Source organism: Lacerta agilis, chromosome 3 (genome assembly GCF_009819535.1).
Source record: "Lacerta agilis isolate rLacAgi1 chromosome 3, rLacAgi1.pri, whole genome shotgun sequence".
NCBI lineage: Eukaryota > Metazoa > Chordata > Lepidosauria > Squamata > Lacertidae > Lacerta > Lacerta agilis.
Window position 1 is genome coordinate 100,883,925 of NC_046314.1, and position 15,581 is coordinate 100,899,505.

At 46.2% G+C, this 15,581-nt stretch overlaps 1 protein-coding gene across 1 annotated transcript in view; it reads right to left on the minus strand.

The window, feature by feature from the left end:
• Positions 1-348: 348 nt before the first annotated feature.
• PTK7 (protein tyrosine kinase 7 (inactive)) overlaps positions 349-15,581 on the minus strand; it is a 103,924-nt gene continuing 88,691 nt past the window's right edge. The window contains exons 12-20 of the mRNA XM_033144934.1: positions 14,401-14,551; positions 12,134-12,261; positions 10,119-10,322; positions 6,827-6,982; positions 6,327-6,559; positions 5,120-5,200; positions 3,848-3,999; positions 3,560-3,738; positions 349-535 (exon numbers count right to left, since the gene is read on the minus strand). Coding sequence (XP_033000825.1) covers positions 375-535; positions 3,560-3,738; positions 3,848-3,999; positions 5,120-5,200; positions 6,327-6,559; positions 6,827-6,982; positions 10,119-10,322; positions 12,134-12,261; positions 14,401-14,551 — 1,445 coding nt within the window. The 3' untranslated portion in view covers positions 349-374. The remainder of the gene's footprint in view (positions 536-3,559; positions 3,739-3,847; positions 4,000-5,119; positions 5,201-6,326; positions 6,560-6,826; positions 6,983-10,118; positions 10,323-12,133; positions 12,262-14,400; positions 14,552-15,581) is intronic.

The window sequence follows — 15,581 nt, forward strand, 5'->3', positions numbered from 1 at the left end:
TCCGCCACAGAGGCTTCTCTTTTTGTGACTGGCCCGTGGTAGCTCCCAGATTCCCCTTTGTCTCTGGTATGTTGCCGTTTCCAACTAGCCCTGCGGATTGTCGGAGGTAGAACCTGGAGGAACACGGTCTTGGTTGGGCGCAAGGGAACGGGGTGGGTGGGCCTGGTAGGGGGGGGAAAGAGGCCTCGAGTCCAGGGGACTGCTGCGTCTGTGACCCTCCGCGTGGGCGCTGCGTGTAAAAAATCCCATGGTCCCTTTGGGTTTCGACTCTCAGGTCCCGGTTTGAGGAGTCTGTAACAGTCAAAATGGCAAAAGGCAGGTTCCCGCGATGTCCCAGCCCCGGACGGGGGGGTGGGGGAGCAGCGCCTCCCTGCTCAGGCCTTGCTTTCGGACGGGCTCTCTCCGAGCATGTTGGCAACCTCGCTGAAAGATGGGCGGTCCTTCGGGCTGGGAGCCCAGCAGCGCTGCATCACCTTGTAGACCTTAGAGGGGCAGCCCTCTGGGTGCGGAAGCTTCATCTTCCCAGACTGTAAACCTAAAGAGAGAAAAAGAGGAGGCTGAGGACACAGGGGACGACTGGCCCAGCCCTTAATAAGGGGAGCACACACTACTGAAACTCAGCGCTGAGACTCTTGTAAAGGTTACAGTAGTTTCAAAGAACTGCAGAGTTGGAAGGGACCTCCGGGTGAGGGGTGTGTGTGTCAACTAGTCCTAATCCCTGCAATGCAGGATTATTATTATTTTTTAAATACATCAATTTATTTATTTGGTTTATGTAAGGTTCTCAGTTAGTTGCTCGTGAGTAAGCAGCCAGGACTCCATTGTTTCCTTTAAAGGTTTTATTGTGCAAACTATGCACAGTGCAGAGCTAAAAAGTTCACGTCTGTATCAAGCGGTGTCAGAATCCGGGAATGGCCCCTTCCGGTTCTGACCCCAACAAAAAAGTTTCGGTATATGAAAACCCCACCTTCCATCCTTTCTTTTCACCCCACAATGTCTTTGGGGCGATGGAAATTCCGTTCCCCCTGTATCGCCCTCGGGACTGTGGGAGTGCTGGGTCTCTCTTGCATCCCCAGAGCCTCTACTCCCTTTCCCCTGTGAACTCTCCCCCTCCTCGCTGGACGCCAGAGGAGGAGCTGCTGGCAAGGTGGGACTGGGGCTCTCTGTAGCATCCGGAGAGCCCTTCCACCACCTTGCGCTGCATCAGGGACAGTTCCCTGACAGTTTATCAGATTGAAGTTTTACAATCGCATATCTAGCATCCAACATAAAAGCAAGATTCCAAAGAATCTCCTGGACTTCCCTCCTCCCCTTTGTGGGTCCTATTGTAAATAATTTCCTCCTGCATCTTTTATAATAATCCTCCTGCATCTTTTATAATAATCTTTTACATCTGCATTATGTCCAAAATTTACCATTAAACTACAAGTGTTATTCCAATCCTACTAACAATTTTAGCTGTTTACAATGGTTTTTGAGATAAATTATAAGTTTTCCCCGCCCCTTTTTTGCCATAATCCATCAATTTACAGTATATTCTGGCGTATAAGACTACTTTTTAATCCAGGAAAACTTCTCAAAAGTCGGGGGTCGTCTTATACGCCAGGTGGAGAATCTGCAGTTGAGTATATCTCAAACTCTATATTTTAACTGGAAAAGTTGGGGGTCGTCTTATACACCGGAAAATACGGTAATCTGCCATTCTTCTCTGGTCTTATTTCAGTCTCTGGGCCAATAACATCCACACAGCCATGATCACATACATAAATAGTCTTTTTTGCTCCAATGCAGGCTTCCTCAAACTTGGTCCTCCAGATGTTTTGAGACTACAATTCCCATCATCCCCGACCACTGGTCCTGCCAGCTAGGGATCATGGGAGCTGTAGGCCAAAAACATCTGGAGGGCCGAGTTTGAGGAAACCTGCTCCGATGGGATTTCGGTATCTCCGATGGGATTTCGCCGAACTGACCGTGAGAATCCGAGACCAGAGGGAGGAGAAGGTGTATCAGGAGTGGAAGAACTTTAAGGAGTACTTAAATAAGTGTGTAAAATTGAATATTTGAGCAGAATTAGCTAGATGAATTGGCTTTAGCTAGTTGATGTTAGAGAAAATTGTTTATAAGAAGTATTGTTATGAATGATTTAATTGTTCAAGAATTTTAGGATGTGCAGTTTAAGTGATGAACTATATCTGATTAACTAATGTCCTAAAGATTACTAAGAAGTGTGGTTAATGTTTATGGAAAAAAGATACAAAGTTACCAAAGTATATTGATATTGAATGCAGCCGAGTGAGTGGGGGAGGTCCCTGGTTAAAGAAGATAGAAACTAGAAAGATATAAGGATAAATTTATGTCTTTGTTTATTTAGGTAGGTATATGTTTCTTCTTTTGTTTATTGTGATTTCTGTTTGAGGTGTTTATTATGTTCTTTTATTGTGTATTTGTGTATGTGTAGTGTTTTTGTTCCTTATGCTGAAAATAATAAAAATATTATAAAAAAAAGAAAAGAAATGTAAATAGGTGCCAAAATATAAGTCCCGCTGGCCAAGAAACGACCTGAAGCTCCTTTTAAGACTCCCGATTGTACCTTTGCAGCCACAACTCTGCCTGCCCCACATATGCTGTCGAGTGTGGGGTGGGCGGGCATGGCCTCGCAGCTCAAATAAGGACCCCTGTCTCCCCTCAACTGCCCATGGTATAATTGAACCAGACGGTTTGTGAACTGCAGTTCAGTCTCTGCTAATGCAATCCTGCGCATGTCTGTTCAGCGGCAAGTCTCACTGAGTTCACTGCGACTTATTCCCAGCTAAGTGTGCACAGAATTGTCGCAACAGCTCACATGAAAAGGAAAGAGGCAGAACAGATCTTAGAAGGGAACAAAGCATGAAGCACATTCTTATTTGTCTCAACTTGGGTGTAGTCTGAGCAAAGGACGGTTTGGGTGTTGTGCATATTGCAGGGCTTAGGCTCACTTCCTCTTCCCTTAGGGCAGCTGGTCCACTCTGCAGAGAAGCCAAGACTGGTGGAGAGACTGGCTAGCAAGCAATTGCCAAGTGGTGTTTCTGGCGCCAAGCAGGTACTGCGAGTCTCTTGTTAAGCACAATTCAATGTGTTGGTGCTGACCTTTAAAGCCCTAAATGGCCTCGGCCCAATATACCTGAAGGAGCGTCTCCATCCCATATCATTCAGCCCGGACACGGAGGTCCAGCTCAGAGGGCCTTATGGAGGTTCCCTGAATGCAAGAAGTGAGGTTACAGGGAACCAGGCAGAGGGCCTTCTCGGTAGTGGCGCCCGCCCTGTGGAACACCCTCCCATCAGATGTCAAGAAAATAAACAACTACCTGACTTTTAGAAGACACCTGAAGGCAGCCCTGTTTAGGGAAGCTATTAACGTTTGATGTGTTTTGTCGTGTTTTTAATATTCTGTTGAGAGCCACCCAAAGTGGCTGAGGAAACCCAGCCAGGTGGGCGGGGTATAAATAAATTATTATTATTATTATTATTATTATTATTATTATTAAGCCCAGGGAATAGGCACCAGTGGGGACAGACGTACCTGACAACACCTCTTCATCCGCCAGCTTGGAATGGGGCAAATCCCCCAGCGTGAATATTTCCCACATGACGACCCCGAAGGACCAGACGTCAGACTTGGTGGAGAACTCGTCCTCCAAGACGGCTTCAGGGGGCATCCAGCGGAGGGGGATCCTGGCTTGGTGGTAGTGATAGTACTCGCTGCTCGTAGGGAAGCAAGGGGACAGGTCAGTTCTCTGGCCCCTAAAAAAAACACCCAAGTGTGCCGCGTTCAGACCAGCCAAGGGAGGTGCAGGAGTCTCTTTTTTACCTGCTGTAAACATCCTTGCTGAGGCTCAGGCTGGACACCTTCACCTGCCTTTGTGCGCTGACAAGGCAGTTCCGAGCTGCCAGGTCTTTGTGAACGAATCTGCTGTTGGACATGTGCTCCATCCCCAGGGCCACCTGGCAGCAGAAGGACACCTGTTTGGAAAAAGACGCGCACCAGCTCCGTAAAAGCGTAATCAAGTCACCTGGAATGCTTTATGCAAGAGGTATTCAACCTTTTTAGGCCCACGGCACCCTTGACCAACTACATTCTTTCTGTGGCCACCCATGTGGGGCTCAGGGGTCCAGTTCTGTCACCCCTTGCCTGCAGAGCCGGCAGCCTCTCACCGTTTTTCGAACCCCTTCCCGCGGGGGGTGTTCCCTCAAGCCTTCTCTCCTCTTAGCTCTCCTTGGGAGCCCTCTGGGCAGCCGCAGCTGCCGCCCCTGGTCTCTGAGCTGCCAAAGAGAGGGGTGCCTCCTCACACTGCCCCACAGAGGCCTGGGGAGCACCCCCTGGCCAGCCCCAGAGGCATCATTCGCCTGCGGAGCTTGTAGCCAGGGCTGCTGCAACAAACAGCTGCGCAAGCCTTTGGGAGGAAGAGAAGTGAGAGGGCATCAAAGGAGGGAGGAATGGAAAGAGGGACAAAGGCCAGTGTTGCTCGCGGCATCCTTGACCATCATTCAAGACACCCCAGGGTGGCACGGCACACCGGTTGAAAACCACTGCTTTATGCGTTTTCTCATTGTAATGCTTTTATCTGGTTTTTTTTTATAATAGTAGATTCTATTGTTGTAACCCACCCTGGGATCTTGCGGTGAAGGGCAGTTGAGTAATCTCATTACTAAAATACACCTGGACTGGAAGGGGGATTTAAGGTTGTAGCCTGTATAGTTTGGATTTGGTATCCCGCTTTATCACTACCCGAAGGAGTCTCAAAGCGGCTAACATTCCCCTTTCCCTTCCTCCCCAACAACAAACACTCTGTGAGGTGAGTGGGGCTGAGAGACTTCAAAGAAGTGTGACTAGCCCAAGGTCACCCAGCAGCTGCATGTGGAGGAGCGGGGACGCGAACCCGGTTCCCCAGATTACGAGTCTACCACTCTTAACCACTACACCACACTGGCCAAGCATTTAGACCAATACCACAGAATTATATCATTGTCGGCCCCCTGGAAACAGGCTGTGCCTTGTTCTCTCTTCTTTGGGTTGTCGGCTTATTCACATGCTGAAGCATAAAGCTGCCTAAGGGAAATTGGTGCAAAGTTCCCACTTCACCTTCTGCTTGGTGCTGATGGGCTGTGGCTTGAGCTTCTCATCTTTAGTCCTGGAAATCCGGAGGAACTGCTTCAGATCTCCCTGCCAGGAAAGAAAAGGAAGCTGCTGTTTTCATAGCTGCAAGCACAAAGCATCGAAAGGCAGGGAGGACAGAGACAGGGGTGGCCTCATCCGCCCAGGCAAAAGCAGCGGCATCTTCTCTGGTCCTACCAGGAGAGCACAAAACCAACCAAGTGTGTGAGTGAGAGAGATTCCTTCCATGTGGTGGCAACTATCTCTGCTCCGCATGCAGGTGGTCCCAGGTGTGAGCACCTGGCATCTCAAGGTAGGGCAGGAGAAGTGCTTTGCCGGAAAACCCAGAGAGATGATGCCAGTCCATGGAGACAGTGCTAAGGTAAGATGGATCAATAGTCTGGGCTTGGGATATAGTGTCCCATGTTTCCATATTCATATATAATCTGGAATACCCCCTACGAACCCAAATATTATCTTCCATTAACGTCATGGCATTCCTCCTCCTCTTCTCGTTTGCTTTGCAATCATTTATCTCACTGCTATCTCCTTCTGCTTCAGGAAACTTTTAAAAGTGGGTGAATGATTATACATTCCCTTCACTTACAAAGTAACTTTGCCCTGTATAGAATCCAGACTCGCTTGTCACTCCATCCATTTCGGAAACTGAAATCCATGCAGTCACCTCCAATGCGTTTCTACATAAGCTGCTGGCGTTTGCCCCAAAACTAGAAAGCAGTTAAAGGCCACCAAATGTCCATCCGCCTCTTGAAGAGATGTCTAACAAACAGGCATATCCCGCTTTAACCAAGAACTTCAATTGTCAGCGGTACCCTGGGAGCATCCCACTGTTTTCATTGTGGCAATTCCTCTAGTCAACGGGCCTTTTAGCATCAGTCAAAGTATAATCTATTTATTTCAGTTATACCCCAAAGGAAACCAAAGTGTACGTGGTTCACCTCCTGCAAGGCAAGTCAGACTTAAAAGAGACTGTGACTGGCTCCACATCACCCAACCAGCTTCGTGGCTGAACGGGCATTTGAACCCTGGTCTCCTAAGGCCTTATAACCACCACACCATGCTGGGCCTCAGTAAAACGCCTTTGGCAGGGGCGAGATGTTGGCCTGATTTCAAGGCCAGGCTGCCTGCCATGAAGCCTCCACAGAGATTTGACAGTCCCAGAGGGGCTTCTTACCAGATCCACATATTCCAGAACCATATAGTGAGGCTCAGTTTCCCGGCAAAGGCCCAGCAAGCGCACCACGTTGCTGTGGTTCAGCTTCCCAAACATCTCGAACTCTCGCCTGAAGTCCAGCTGCAGCTGCTCATCCCTCGTTTGGAGGCTCTTGACCAAAACAAGCACTTCAGTTTCGTTGTCCTCGATGCCTTTTGCCTTGGCCAGGAAGACTTCCCCGAACTCGCCCTTCCCTGGAAGAAGAGGACAAACCTTTGCTGCTGTTCTCATGGCAAGGGGGGAGATAAACAAACACAATGACCTTCGTATGTCCTGCACGGAATACCGTCGACCACAATGATCCCAAACAGCTACATGATACTTTACACCGCCTATAGCGTGCGGTGTTAGTTAAGTGACGGAAAGCAAATGTCGGGCGGTCAAACTCTAGAGGGGGAAAAAGGGTGAGGTCACCGGCAAGCGAATGCAAAGCAGGATTGTTGTCGCTACTGCAGCATTACCCAAGGTAGTGATTGTCTGCAGGTTGGAGCGGGGGAAATGCATCTTGTCGCTGGCGCTGTGCCTCTTGCTGACCGCAGAGCCGCTGCCAAGATTGGTCAGGGCCACTTCTTCCTGAATCTCAGCGGTGGTCTGCCCATTCTGCAGCAGAGTGCCCCCTGGAAAGAGAAACGGGTTTGTCAAAAAGGACCGCTTCTAAGAAAAGCGGGACGCTTCCTAGGGATCGCGAACTCCGCGGTAACGAGCCTCCGAAAACAAAAGCACTGACTGCAAAGTGTATACAAGGTGCGTTTCAGGGGAGCCCAATCCCCAGCAGCCCCATAAAAGGAGGCCCATCGCTGTTCTGCTGCTAATTGCAACTGAAGAGTTCTGAGCAGCTGAAACACTGTGGGGTGGATGAAGAGGGGAACGAGAAGGCAAGAACTCCTCCCTGGCTTCCCAAGTGCAGGGGTGAGGAACCTTCAGCCCGCAAGCCAAATCTGGCCCTGTCTTAGGTCCCTATTTAGCCCTTAAAGCACCCCCAACCTTCCCACACCTGAAGTCATAGGTGACATCAGATGTAAGGCAGCTGGGGTGTTGCTGGATTTGGCTGTGCAACCGAGTTCCCCATGGGGAAACTCAAGTCATGCAGCTGATCCCCGCAGAAAGCAGCTTTGCCAAGCATAGGGCTGGCAAACTGTGTTTCCCAAGCGCCCGGCAATCACATGGCTGTCAGCCATCTAAAGTGCTGACCTTTAAAGCCCTAAACGGCCTCGGACAAGTATACCTGAAGTTACAAGGAACCAGGCAGAGAGCCTTCTCAGTAGTGGCGCCCTCCCTGTGGAACGCCCTCCCTTCAGATGTCAAGGAAATAAACAACTATCTGACTTTTAGAAGACATCTGAAGGCAGTTTTTAATGTTTGGTGTTTTTACTGTTATTATTAATATTCTGTTAGGAGCTGCCCAGAGTGGCTGGGGAAACCTAGCCAGATGGGCATGGTATAATTTATTATTATTATTATTATTATTATTATTATTATTAGGGTTAATTAGCTAACCTGTATATATTTACCTGAATGTATTGTTAGTCCAGAAGTATAAAAGTGCCTCTGTTAAGCTTTTCTTTATGAAACCTCTCTGTAAAGCTGTGAACTTTGATTTGCATTGCACTTCTTTCTGGCAAGCTATGACTAAGAGTCTGGAGATAACAGTAGAAGGCTGACCTTGCACAGAGAGGAACTGTTGTCTAGGTCAGAGATAGGATGGCCTTGCTGGAGTGCGCATGAACCAACTCAGGGCTAAATGTCCTTTTGCCTTATATGTACAACAGGAAATGTTCCTTAAATGGACAAGGATGTACAAGAGGCAGAGCCAGAGAACTGTCTATAAGAACTGTCTGAAAATTGACTAATTTGGTACCTCTGCATGCAGAAAATAAATCTTTCTCTCTCTGAAGCCAGCAGCCCCAGGTGTCTTTTCTGCTTCCATGTTTTCTCACCGGGCGCAACCATGGGAACCCGTAGGGCCAAATAAGGCTCCATTATTATTATAGCAGCACTGTGCAAGGGACTTGGGCAGGTGTGTTGCTCCACTCACCTATCAAACCCATTCCACAAGACAGATCATATCTGTGTCACACACACACCCCTTAAAAAAAACTTCTAGAAATTGGGATCTATTTCAAGGCAGAACAGTCCGTTTCCCCTACAGAGCAGCTTGCCTTGGTCGCTAGAGGGCGATGCTGCCACAGAATTCAGAGGGGCCTGCTAAGTGCCCAGAACTGGCTGCTTTCCAGCTCCTGCAATCTGATTAGCCGCTCTTGCTGTTTGGCCTATCACTCGAGGCTCCTGTGGTTATTTCATAACCCTCCAGTAGTCGAGATCAGAACTCATCACAGTCCCTCAGCAGTCGAAGCAGCAGGCAGGTCCCGCTGTCGGCATTGACGGATTAATAAAGAGTATTCTGGGCAGCTCCTGCATTCTCAAGAGGAGCCCGGCAGATTAAGTTTGCCTTGCCCGGAAAAGACTGCGGCGACATTGCAAGCATCTCAGTAGGCAGGAGAGAGCAATTTACAAAGAGGCGGACAGTCCCCTCCCTGCACAGCTACATTATTTCCTGCAGGTTCTCCTCAGCATTGGGAGGGAAAGTTACAAAAACCTACTGAAATAGGCACCAAAGTAATTTAAAATCATGCCCCCCCTAAATAAAGCAAATTTATAGAAGTTCCTTCCCATTTTTAAAAAGTGTTTTGATAAATTTCTCTCCGCAAAAGCGACAGAATACCATGCTTCAGATCCTATCGATGCAAGTGTGAAGTTAGGATGATTTTTTTTACCTCAGTGTGCACCATTTTAAACTTATTTTGCTGCTGATTTGGCGAGGTCCTTTTGGAGCTCTTAATCTCCTTTTCACGATCCTGAATAATCTAGCACCATCTGCAAATCTGGTCGCCTCCTCACTGCCCATCCCTATCTCCAAATAACTTATTAACAAGGTAACAAGCACACGTCCCCATCGGATTGTGGGACTGTCAGTTTATTCCCATTCTTTGTTTCTTTAGTAAGTTATTCATCCCTAAGAGATCCTGCCCTTTTATCCCATAAGTTTACTTAGGAGCCTTCAGTGAGGCCATGTTGAAAGCCCAAATATGCGACCAGATCACCTCTACCCAGATGCTTGTTGACACTCTCAAAGAACTCTGAACCAGCTTTGCGGGACCCAAAACTTCTTCAGCAAGACTTCTATATTCTTCATCATTCCACCCTCAATACCACTTTCTCCCAATATACGGTACCCAGGACAGATGCTAAGTTGACTGCCTGCAATTTCCCAGATCCCCATTAAAAAAAACCCAACCAACAACAAGTAATTTTGTCTACTTTCCAGTTCTCTGGTTTGGCAGATTTTGAGTACAAGTTATAGATTAAGTTAGGAGATGAGCAATGTCACATCTAAGATCTTTTAGGAACTCTTGGAGATATGTTAGTTTTTGTCTATAATCTCTAGACTGGCCTTCCCAGTCCTCTGTCCTCCAGGTGTTTTGCACTAAAACTCCCATAATCTCCATCTGCTGGCTGGGAATTGTGGTGTCCAACATCCTTTGGACCATCCCAAGTGAGGAAAGGCTCTGTCACAGTGTGATACATCAACTTGATAGTTCTTCAGGCTACCTTCCTGGAAAGGAACCATTGCAGGCCCATGCATCTGTCCACAACAAAGGCGATTTGTTCATTCATTCATCTTCTGAACCAGGAAGCCTAAAATGAGCGCAGGTTTCCCCATTCCTGGCTGGGACCCAAGTTCCAACATCTTACCGTTCAAGCACTCCATCTCTGGCTCCTCCCCTTCTGGCTGCTTCTTCAGCCTATTTGCCTTCCTCCTCTTCTTGCAGTAAAACATGAGGCCCAGGACGATGATGATGTACGCCACCGCAGCTCCAACGGAGAGCCCTATGGTCTGGATCATCTTGTAGGGAGTGTGGCTGTTTGGTGCATCCTCCCTTTCTGTCACCGGTTTGTCTGGAAGCAAGAGGGAGGCATTGCATGAAACAGAGACCTGCGAAAGGTATCAACTTTACTGCATGTAATAGTCTAAGAGAAAATGTTATGAAAATGATATACAGATGGTATCTGACACCAGTTAAGTTAGCTAGAATGAATTCTAAAATGTCGGATGTGTGTTGGAAATGTAAAGAGTCGAAAGGTACCTTTTATCATATGTGGTGGTCGTGTCCAGGGGTAAAGGCCTTCTGGGATAAGATTTATAATGAGCTTAAGAGGGTAATGAAAATTACCTTTTGTAAGAAACCAGAGGCTTTTCTCTTGAGCATGACCAATGAAGAGATACCCAGTCAGGATAGAGTATTTTTTATGTATGCCACGACAGCGGCTAGAATTTTACTGGCAAGAACTTGGAAGGGTGAAGACATACCGACAATTGAAGAATGGCAGATGAAGTTAATGGAGTACATGGAACTTGCAGACCTGACCGCCAGGATCCGAGACCAGAGGGAGGAGAAGGTGTCGCAAGATTGGAAGAAATTTAAGGACTATTTAGTTAAGCATGTTAAATTGAATGTTTGAATATTTGTGCAGAAATATATAAAAGAATCGGCTTTAGAAGTTTAAGGCTAGTTATAATGGTATAAGAAGAAACTTTGATATGTTAGATTTATTTGTATAAGAAGGTGACAAGATATAGAATATAAGTTAATAAATATATTAATTTAGATAAAGTTGAAGAATATTAGGATATTGAGTATGAGTTAACGGAAAAAGAAATGAAGCTACCTAAAGAGTATATTTGTATTTGAAGACAGAGGAGGGATCAGGGGAAGTCCCCCTTAAGAAGTAAAAAAAAGTAGAGAAACAAAGATAAATAGTTAGAAAGGTTTGTATATTTTCTTTTTTCTTTTTTCGTAGGGTATTGTTGGGTTTTATATTGTTCATTGTGTATTATGTTTTTACTGTGTTTATGTATGTTTAATGTTGTTTTTGTGTTGTTTTATGGAAAAATAATAAAATCTTTTTAAAAAAAAGAAAAAAAGAAAAAGAAACAGAGACCTGCAATGCTGCCTCCACATCAGAGCAGCCACATCTGGTCACCACATGCCACAGTACATACCACAAACAAGCATACTCTTAACTTTTCTTTGCAATGTACAGAATTAGCCCAACAACCATCCCTTCATCAAGAGGCATATGCTGCCTCTTGAGCAGGGTGAATAGTTCTTTTCAGATGTTCTTAAAACCCAGTCTGTGTAGTTAAAATACCCTAGTGTCCGGCGGTGGCTACCACCTAGTGGTGCTGTTAAGTGTCATAGTATGCAGACACGAGAATATTCTGCCCCTCTCCTCCTTTTCGACCATAAGAATGAGGAATATGTCTTGCCAAAAAAACAGAGTCACTTCCTTGCACCCCAAACACATTTGCCTGACCACTCTGAAATGGACACTTATTTCATAAAATTTGAATGTTGCTTGTCTGTAATTAAAAAAACAACCCCCAGAGCAGTTTGCAAAGAGAATAAAACAGTAACACGGATTTTTAAAAAGCTTCTAAAACATGCAAAAATAATTGAAACCAATGAAATTTTTTTAAAAGCACATTAAGCCTATGTCAACATTACACACACACACACGGGTAGGCTTGCCTAAAGAAAAATGATCTTAGCAGCCGCAGAGAAGATTACAGTGAAAGAATCTTCCCAAGGTCAACAGGCACTACAAGATTGATTTCTTACAAATGTGCAATGAGTGGCGCGCCTTTAGCAGTGCCAGTTCTGCAGAGTGAAGCGGTTGAGCGGGCATATTATGGGAACACCCCTTACCCACGACGTGGAGGAAAGCTTCGTGATGCTTGATGTTGCAGCTGTTTCCGGCGATGCACGTATACTTGCCAGAATCCTCACTGGTGACATCGTAGATTACCAGAGAGTTGTTAGACATAATTTGGACCCTGCGAAAGGAAGCGGGCGAGAAGAGGGGGGGCAGTAAGCAGAACCACCCTATGTAACTCCGGAGCGTGGTTCTATGCAAACAGAATACACCTGCACCACAGAACGTCATCTTTGTGGAAGCAGCTCTAGCGAACTCAAACCCAACCACCTACTACTAGCATTACTACGTGTTCTTCTTGTTGTTGTTATAGTAGCGATAATAATAATAATAATAATAATAATAATAATAATAATAATAATAATAATAATAATAATAATAATACAGTCATACCTTGGTTTTCAAACAGCTTAGTTCTTGAATATTTGGCTCCCGAATGCTGAAAACCCGGAAGCGACTGTTCCGTTTTGCAAACTATTTTTGGAAGCCAAATGTCCGATGGAGCTTCCGACTGGCTGCTGGAACTTCCTGCAGCCGACCGAAAGCCGCGCTTTGGTTTCCGAAAGTTTTGGAAGTCAAATGGACTTCCAGAACAGATTCCATTTGACTTACACAAGGTATGGCTGTAATTCAATTTATATACTGCCCTTTTCCTGAAGATCCCAGGGCAGTTATAAATAACATCAAAAACAGAATTGACACAGTGTAATAATAAAAATAATAAAATCAGAGAAGAAAATCATAATGACAATCCACTCATATTGCAAAGGCCAAAGGCCTGGGTAAAGAAGAATGTTTTCACCAGGCGCCTAAAGACATAGAACCATAGGGTTGTAGAGCTGGAAGGGAACCCAAGGGTCATCGAGTCCATTCCTCCTAGAACCCACAACCCCGAGATTAAGAGTCCTGTGCTCTACCAACTGAGCTATCCCAGGCGTCGCCCACCCAAAAAAGAGCCAGTGGAGGGGTATCACTGGTAAGGGGGGCAGGTGTAGCCTGGAGAGCTACAAGGGCCAAATTTGACCCCTGGGGTTTCCAACAGATCAAGTCCACTGGTGCAGCCTGACCTTCACCTCCTACCCTACAAAGCATTAGGCCAAAGCCTTTCCTCACTCTGCTACCAGCGATCCTTTTGAGCAAGAGTGTGCTTCCACCCTGGGTGGCTTCCACCTACCTGCCACTGCAACAGTGAGGTACTGCTTTGAGGCACCCTCTTGTTAAGCGTCTGCCTGGCTTTTTAATCAACCCTAAATGCTGGTTCTTGCCGCATGCCCTTCAGAGCAAAAAGGGATGATCCCTTAATTGCCTGCCTATTGTGTTCGCTTCGGCTGCGCGGGAACCGGAGAGAGCTGCGCCATGGGCTAGGGAGTGCCATGCTCTTCCCACGCACGTATACAAAAGGAGAAGGTTGTGGAGAAGTGCAGCCAGAGGACTCGAGAGGCCTGGGGGTGACCCCTTGTCTTGCAGAAGAGAGCCTCCCTCTCCATAAAAACACAGCAGGCAAGAGACTTGGTGAACAATCAAGACACAGGCTTCTAGTGCGGTTTAGTACGGCAACACGGTTGGGTCAACGAAGCTGCAGCTACTGCAAAAATGCTTCTCTTTTGTCCTCTTCACCTGCAGAACTTGAAATTCAAGTCGACAAGGCCCTGCTATAAAGCAACGGGGGAATGCAAGAGGCTCGCTGCAGGAGGCAACGGAGGAACAAAACAAGTTAAGGGCTTTATACAACTAAATCATACTCTGCAGCCAGGGTGGTGAAGCGGTTAGAGGCCTGGAGCAGGACCTGGGAGACCAGAGTTCAAATCCCCACTCGGGCATGAAGTTTGCTTGGTGATCCTGGGCCAGCCCCTTAACTCTCAGCCTAACCCACCTCACGGGCCTGTTGTTGTTGTGGGGATAAAATGGGGAGACGTATGGGCACCACCTAGAGCTCCTTGGGATCAAGGCAGGGTATGAACGCAAGAAAGAAAGAGCAGACTCGGTGAAATCAACAGACACGAGTGACTTGGATGTCTACTGGGTTGCGTCCAACACTGAGCGCCAGGGCTTCCCTTCATTCTCCTCTCCCTATGTACCCACCAAAAGAAAAGCCTCTGCAGCATATCTTGGGGGGCTTCAGAAGGCAGAAGTTCAACCATCCAAGTGGAAGTCTGTTGCATGAGCAGGACAGCAGCACTGGCGGCGCAACTTAGTGGGTGCAAGGATGCCTTTCCCCAATAGGGGTATTGAGAATTTTTCTGGAGGGGAAGACCATTACCTGGGCCCGAATTTGTCAACTTCCAGAATCCTGTCCTTTCCTTTCCACTGGATTTGTGGCACCGGGTCGCCTTCGGCTTGGCACTGGAACATGGCTGTGTGTCCCGGGTAGACGGTTGTGTCTTCCGGCTTCAGCTTAAAGCTTATGAAAACTAAAAACAAGGAAGGAAACAAGCTGTTTTTCATATCATAGTACAAGTTTTGGTACATTAGGGTTAGACACTTTTTTCTTTCCCAGGATTAAAGGTAGGACTGAAAGACAGCTGCACCCAGGTGCAGACATTATGTTTGAGAGCATGTTGGAAATCGATATGGATGGCAACCATCAGTTCTGAGAGCCACTCTCCCCAGAACCCTCAGTATCCCACTGACGACTGAGCCACTTATTTAAACGTCTATATACTGCTTTTCCAGTTGTTGAAAAAGGCTGTGCTATGATGTGTGTGTGTGCTATGATTCGCAATATATTGCCAGGTCAAAAATTATGAAACCAATATCACGATATGGACTTCAAACCAGTTTGGGATGATATATCACCCAGCCCTACTACAGCGGCAAGTATGTTATTTGCCCAAAAATGGAAAGAAGTTGTCCCAACAAAAGAAGAATGGATACAAAAACTTATGGAATACGCAGAAATGGAGAAATTTACTGGGAAAATAAGAAATCAATGTAAATTTTTATTTAAAAAAGTTATACAACAGTTTACAAAACTTTTCATAAAGAATGGAAATGGTTTACTGAATATTTACAAAGAAACTGTAAACAGATAAGAACACTGGCAGGACTACAGTCGTACCTTGGCTCCCGAAAACTAAAAGTGATTGTTCCAGTTTTTGAACTTTCTTTTGGAAGCCAAACGTCTGACGGGGCTTCCGATTGGCTGCAGGAACTTCCTGCAGCTAATCAGAAGCCGCACTTTGGTTTCCGAATGTTTCGGAAGTCGAACGGACTTCCAGAACGGATTCCGTTCGACTTCCGAGGTACGACTGTATTGCAGTTTTATAAGAGTATACATTTAACAAAGATGAATAAATGGTTAAGTTAATATGGAATATGCAGAAAATATTTTTAAAAATAATAATTTAAGGAACTGCAAAAAGAGGGGGAAGGAAGTTGAGTTTTGAAATGTTAAAATGATTGTAAAATTATTGAAATGTATAAAATCGAAAATCATTTACA